This window comes from Crocuta crocuta, unplaced genomic scaffold (genome assembly GCF_008692635.1).
Source record: "Crocuta crocuta isolate KB4526 unplaced genomic scaffold, BGI_CrCroc_1.0 scaffold332, whole genome shotgun sequence".
NCBI lineage: Eukaryota > Metazoa > Chordata > Mammalia > Carnivora > Hyaenidae > Crocuta > Crocuta crocuta.
Window position 1 is genome coordinate 688584 of NW_027532025.1, and position 7474 is coordinate 696057.

Below are 7474 nucleotides of genomic sequence, written 5' to 3' on the forward strand. Positions count from 1 at the left end.
AACTATTTTGTAGACACACCTGGGGGGCTCAGTCAGTTAAGCATAGACTCTTGATTTCAACTCAGGTCATGATCTCATGGTTCATGGGTTCATGGTTCTCAAGACCCACATTGGGATCCATGCTGATAGCATGCAGCCTGCTTGGAATGCTCTCTCTTCTTCTCTGGGCTATTACCCCTCCCTCCAACAAATAAATAAAATTAAAAAAAAAAAAAGAACTATTATGTAGATGGCACTGTGCAATGCCCTAGGAAAATGAAGACAAATAAGATAAGACATATCATCAAGGTCTTTTTCTTCCCTATGATTCTTCTTTCTTCTCCAATCCACCCATAACCAAATAAACTTTAACATCATAAATATACAGTGTTCTGTGTTATAAATACTGTGTTAGTGGTAGAGCTAAGTAATTTTACTTTTAAAAAACTCTTTACATGATACAATTCTGTGTCTAATTCAAAGTTGAGATGGAAAAACTGTTTATGTATGCTGTGCCAAAGGCAACCAATGGCAATGGTAAAAAACACAACTTGTACTCAAATCCCCACTATATAGGAGATATAGTCATATCCTGATATAGGGCCATATATAGACGGGAGCCACTCAGTGAACAGAATTACAAATGTTTCACAGAATGGCAGATACAATCCTCTTATCTTACATAAGACACCTTACACTGAGATCTAGAGGTAAGCAACTTGTCCCAGGTCATTACATGTGTTAGTAACAAGTCTGGTACTAGAACCCAAACTCTGAAAATGTTTAAGTACTTAAAGTCCTTGCAATATGCTGCAGAGGGACATAAATATGACAGTGAAAAACCTTAAAATTAATTTTTACTGAAATTACATTTTAGCATTAACTAGTAAAACATTGAGAGCTATTAGAAAAATAGTGTTAGATTTAATATCACTATCAAAAAGAGAAGATACTTGCAAAATCTAAAAGGATGCATTCGCTATTATATTGTCTCCTCCACAACTTACCAAAAAACAAAATAGCACAGGAAAAAAATAACAGAAATAGCTTATATGCTTTTCATTATGTATCAGTCTTGTGTAAAAGAAAATTGTTTCAAACAAGGAAATAGTTCATTTCTTTGTCTTATTTATAAGTGTATCAAATTATATCCCACTGATAAAAAGACATATATGTACCGTTTATGTAACTGAAAAGTTCATAAAGATTTTCATATTTTACAAAATAACTATTTTAGGTATGCTAAGTGTGATTTAAATATTTTATTCTGTGTGGAGGGGGGTAGGTTAAAGCCACATAAAGAAACTACAAGATAAGATAAAAATATTTACCCTTTATTGGGTGAAGTGATATAAACTGTGCTATTTAAGCCCTTTACACATACCAGCTCATTTCACAACAAATCTGTAAGATGAATGGTGTAATTATCCCCATCTTGTTGATTATAAAAATAGATGTTTAGAATTACTCAGGTAATGAGAGACAATTTATTCTCAAACTTGTATGGTATTTGATCTCTATCAAGTTCCTGACTCTCCATAATCTTTAAAAAAATTTTTTTAATAGTTTATTTATTTTTGAGACAGAGACAGAGCACGAGTGGGGGAGGGGCAGAGAGAGAGACACACACACACACAGAATCCGAAACAGGCTCCAGGCTCTGAGCTGTCAGCACAGAGCCTGATGCGGGGCTCAAACCCACAAACTGTGAGATCTGACCTAAGCTGAAGTCAGACGCTTAACTGACTGAGCCACCCAGACACCCCGACTCTCCATAATTTAGATCAAAGTGACTTCATCATATCTAAGGGATGGACTACATGATCACTAAGACCCCTCCTGGCATTGATTCCTGGTTAAAAACAGAAATCAGTTCAGAAGTCATATAATATTTGTAACATATACTCCAGGTCTTAAGGGGAAAGCCATCAATAGATGAACTAATTAATAAGAAGAGGAGAAGAGGGGGAAAAATAAGAAGAGGAGGAGGAAAAGAGCAATATTTTACTAGACATTAGGGTCACCGTGACATGTGACATGAGTGGGAAAGGAGAACCTGGAGTAGGAAATGAAAGTAGAGCTGTAACACAAATAAAAATAGCTTAGCCCACTGATGGGATTGCTTCACAGCAGGCAAGGAAAGAGCTGTAGGAAGGCTTTGCAGAAGTCGGTGGCCATTAACTTAATGCTGCGTCAAGATGCAGAGTTCTAACATAAACATCAGTCAGTAGCTAAATAGGAATAATTAAGTACAGATGACTGACCACTAAATTTCTAGAAGAGGCTTACCACAACTGTCATGCATTTGAATCAATCTGAAATGATAACACTATGAGAGTGTGGTTTTAGGACAGAGTGGGGAAGAAAGAGCATTACTCTATTACTTTCCTTAAGTTCCTACCATGTTCCAGGCACTGTGCATGCGTTTTCATGTGTTACCATATTTAGCCCTCACAACAACTTTGGCAGAAATGATGGTTAATTCTACATGTAAACTTGGCTGGGCTATAGGGCCGGGATATTTGGTCAAACATTATGGTTGTTTCTATGATGGTGTTTTTTTAGACAGGATTAACAGTTAAATATTGGACTTTGAACAAAGTAGATTTACCCTCCATAATGTGGGTGGACCTCATTCAACCAGGTGAAGGCCTGAATAGAAAAAAAAAAAAAAAAAAAAAAAAAAAGAAAAGACTAAGCTCTCCTAAGCAAGAAGGAAGTGTGCAAGCAGGCTCTCTTAGTCTCAAATTGCAACTCATCTCTGGATGTCCAGCCTGACAGCCTCCCCTATAGACTTTGAACTAATTCACATGAGCTAATTCCTTAAAATAAATCAATCTCTGTGAAACAAGAGATATACAGACACCCACAGACACATTCTATTGGTTCTGTGTCTGTAGAGAAGTCTGACTAATACAGTGAATGCTACTTCCTAACTCACCACTGAGGAAAATGAGAGCCTCAAGGGATTCGTTCTCTTTTCCCAGTACATCCCATAGTAAAATGTCCTCAGGACTCAAATTCTACTCTGATGGGCTTAGGGTAAGTGGTGAAGAGTAATGAGAAGGAGGGAAACCTTGTAACCACAAGCCAAGGATTCCAAGGAGCCCCTTACAACATTGGAATCACACATGTACCCAAAGCCCAGATGTGACCAAGTGAGGTACTATCCCTTGTTTGGTCTCCTGATTTAGTTACTTCGTATAAAAGAAATTAAATATTCCTACAAAATCAACAACATTTGAAGACTCTGAAAGAAGAGGAAAAACAGTTAATAAAGAATAGAAGTAAAAGATGAAAAGAAAAATAAAAACTGATTTGTGTCAATTAAATGATGGCAGATTTTGCCTTATTTGGGTTTTTTTTGGATAGTCATTCATTCATTCCCTCAATGAATATGTATTTTGTACTTTATCTTTTTTGTGGGCCCTTCTGGGTACTAGAGTGTGTTGTCTAGGTATGGGGGACACACCAAAATAGTAAGTGTGCAGAGTGGAAAAGAATCAACTAAGTTGCCCTAAAGTCAAGAACACTTCACAGAAGAGGGGACAGTTCATTTGGGATACAGGTTTGACTTTAACTTTAGGAGAAGAGAGATAGTACGCCAGGTAGAACTTCTGAGCACTGTAAAATTCAATTGAGTCTACATTCTATGTTGCTGAAAGTATATGTGTGTGTTGGGGGGCAAAAGGGAGGGCCTTCCCTAAGGCATTTTTACCCAGACTATTCATGGACCTTACGTTCATAAAAGGATAGCTGGGAATAGCTTGGTCAACTGGACAGATATAACTACAGAAAAGAAAAATCAGGGGGCGCCTGGGTGGCTCAGTCGGTTAAGCATCCGATTTTGGCTCAGGTTATGATCTCATGGTTCGTGGGTTCAAGCCTCGCATCGGGCTCTGTGCTGACAGCTGGCTCAGAGCCTGGAGCCTGTTTCAGATTCTGTGCCTCCCTCTCTCTCTGACCCTCCCCTGCTCACGCTCGCTCGCTCGCTCTCTCTCAGAAATAAATATTTAAAAAAATTTTTTTAAAGAAAAGAAAAATCATTACAAGGTTTGATAAAAATTAAACCTTGAATAAAAACTGAGCCTTACAATTGTAATAATAATGTTTATTATTAAAAGGCATAAAAGCACACTGAAACTAAAATTGCTCTCCAACTGGAATTTAAATAAAAACTTGAAAAAAGAAAAAATAAAAGGCATATAAATATTTAATGTGCTTTAACTAAAAAGAAAAAAAATCAAGTTGAGTTTATATAAACATAGTCCCAACTAAAAATCTACATTCCAAAATTGGTAACTACTATAACCATTATTATGCAATAAATACATATATGGAAGTTTCTCAAAAAAAATGAAATGAGAAAGTAATCTATAATGAAGGGATATAAATTAAGTGTTCACAGATATTTTAGTCTCTTCCACCTTTTGTTCTTTTTCTGCTGCTAGTTCTCTTTTTCATCATTTTTAAAGAGATTTCAGACACTCATTCCAATAGTTTCCCTTCAATTTTACTTTACTGATGAAACTGTGCAAATAGTTGTATACAAAATCCCAATATATAAAACACACCAAAGCATAAAGTTCAGGCTCAAAGATGTCAGGGAGATAGAGGTTACTGGAGCACCCTATAGTGGCCTCCACCCACCACGTCTCTGACACAGCTTCCCAAAGAGCCCTAAATTTTCCTCAGTACAGTGTGTAACAGGTCATTCCTTGTTCAAACCTCTCCATTTATAAATGAGTAAGCCGTAGCCTAGAGAGTGAATTTAAGTGAGCTGCTTGAGAAAAACCCACTTCCTGGTATCTCTGCTGAAATTAAATGCTTTCTCTTCCTCAGAAACTCTAATGTAAATTTCAAGGTTAAAAATCATTTCAGTTACAAATTCATGCACTCTCTCTATCCTATTCAAAGTCAATTCATATTGACATAGGTCAATGACCCCAACTTTAATAAGTGTCTACTCACGGTCAGATACTCTGCTAGGAACATGTTATCTGTTTTCATTTAACCACCACCAAAAATCCCCAAATCAAGAAACTGGGTTCAGAGAGGTCCTGTAACCTTCCCAATGTCAGAGCTAGCAGAGTGGAATGCTGATCTATTCTACTCCAAAAGCCAAATCTCAGACTCTTGCATTCTTTCTAATCCAAAACTTTTCTGAATCTTTGCCTACCTTTACACAGGCTCCCAGAAAGACGGAACTGTAAGGGATCCTGTCATTTCACACAGGATGTACTTTTCCATCCAGACTTGTGGACTGCCTCCGGCTTCAGGCAAACACAAAGGCATCAAGCCTACTTCAAACTCAATCTTCAGAACCACAGAGATGCTAACCCCTAGTCCTAGGCCCACCATCAAATCTAGACATAACTCTACAACTTCCTTTACAAGCATGGGTTACATAAATGTTCAGTCTTGTGGAAAACAGGAAAACTTAAAAACCTCTTTTTTAAAAAATTTATTTATTTTTAGAGTGAGGGAGGAGCAGAAAGAGAGAGATGGAGAGAGAGAATCCCAAGCAGACTCCATGCTGTCAGCATAGTGCCTGATGTGGGGCTCCATCTCAAACCTGAGATCATGACCTGAGCTGAAATCAAGAATCAGAGGCTTAATGGACTGAGCCACCCAGGTGCCCCAAGGAAAGGTCAACAACTCTCAATGAAAGGGCTACAAAATCAACTTTGAGCTGAGCATGGGAGGACAGACTGGTGTTTTAGGCTGAATACTCAATATTATCTAATAAGATATTGGAAGTGTGTATTTGGGGGTTCCTTTGGGACAAAGGATGGTTGTCACCACGGAGTAGGAGCCAGAGTTGGCATTAAATCATTTTAATTTGACGTGAAGTCAGGGGAATTTAAATTAGGGCACTTTCTGGGAGCAGGAGTTGAATGACTATCACAGCCAATTACGGGAGAAGCGTGTGGAGCCAGGGTTGATAATAAAGCATGGTAACCGGAGGAGAGATTTTAAACAGAACTGGGACTTGGTGCCACCCTCTGGAAACTGTGAGCCAAAGACTGGACAAGTCCTAGACACTAGGGGTCTGAAACTCCGTGTGGGCTCCGGTGCCTCAGCTCGGGTGCGTTAGGCCCGGACTGAGAAGCCCCCGNCGCCCCGCCCGCCCCGCCTCGCCTTACCTTCTGTTGGAGGTAGTGAACCGTGTACTTCACAGGTACAGCAGGGCGGGCTGTGAAGCTGGCTGACCTGTGCAGGTTGCTGAGAGCCCTCAGGGCCAGCGGTACGGGGATGGCCGCCCGGGCGGTGAGGAAAGCCAAGAGCAAGAGCAGGACCGTGCGGCACCCCATGGCCAGGCTGGCAGCTGCAGGGCGAGTGGGAGCAAGACCGGCAGATGCAGGGAGCTGGAGTCCGAAGCTCCACCCACCGCTGATAGGCTCCTCCCCCGTGAAACCCAAAGCCACTCCGCCCCACAGCAATACCGCCCAAATCTGGTCACCCAAACCACACCGCCCGCGTCCCAGAGGGCGCCGCAACTTTTTAGTTCCTCTCGTGCATTCCCCCTCTTTGGAGTCCACCTTCATTGCGATCACACTCCAAGTCGGCCCTTACCATCCCAGGACCCCCTCCTACCTGACTGCCGGAATCCCATCCTTTCCTTGAGCGCTCCCCAAGCCCACCTTTCCCTGCCATGCCCTGTCTGCCTTAATTCCACTGCCACACCCCTTACCCTCCGCAAACCCCATGTAATGGTGATAATAATAGCTACCATGACAATTTATTGAGCGTTCTTTACATGTCACTATATCACTGGGCATAATGGCACACACATCGACTCATTTAACTCAAACATCGCAGCAATCTCGTGTGTCCTGTATGATTGCTACTCCCATTTATAGATGGAGAAACTGAGACTCCAAGAGGTGTGGGGGACTTGCACTGGGTGACTCAAGAGACAATGGAGCAGAGCTTCGCAGACCGCTCGGTCTGGCTCCTGGCACCCCACTTCCATTATGTTAGCCAACCACCTCCTGTGGTACTCTCTGTTCATGAATCACCCCAAACCTCTATGTTGGCCACATAGCCCATCCCATAACGGGAGTCGCCAGGGCCCAGGTAGCCCCCGAATCCCGCTTGGTCCTGGGCCCTTCTCTCAGAATACGTCCTCTTTCGTCTCCCAGCTCCGGGTAGCCTCCCTTCCGTGTTCACCGCGCCGCCAGCCCCTTGGCCCAGCTTCCACTCCTCCTTCCAGTCACCCTGCTGAACCCGGATCGAAGGGGCGCTACCACCCTTTCCTGGGATTCCTACACTAACAGCAAAAGCAAACTTCATAGACTGTGCCACTACCCCACCAGTCAGGGAAGAACATTCGCCAACCCCCACCTCTCTACCCCCAGTTTGACGAAAATGGTCGTTCCCAAAATGCTCGCCGAAAGCAGCGTTCAATCTCCACCCTCCGCGGCGCCTTCTTCTGATTGGCTCTGAAGAACCAAGGCCGAGCGTCACTTCCGGCGGAAAAGGGCGCGGGAGA

At 41.9% G+C, this 7474-nt stretch overlaps 1 protein-coding gene across 1 annotated transcript in view; it reads right to left on the reverse strand.

Moving 5' to 3' along the window:
- The window catches only part of PRCP (prolylcarboxypeptidase), a 72368-nt gene extending 64953 nt beyond the window's left edge, over nt 1-7415 (reverse strand). The window contains exons 1-2 of the mRNA XM_077776198.1: nt 7327-7415; nt 6126-6307 (exon numbers count right to left, since the gene is read on the reverse strand). Coding sequence (XP_077632324.1) covers nt 6126-6293 — 168 coding nt within the window. The 5' untranslated portion in view covers nt 6294-6307; nt 7327-7415. The remainder of the gene's footprint in view (nt 1-6125; nt 6308-7326) is intronic.
- Nucleotides 7416-7474: the final 59 nt, after the last annotated feature.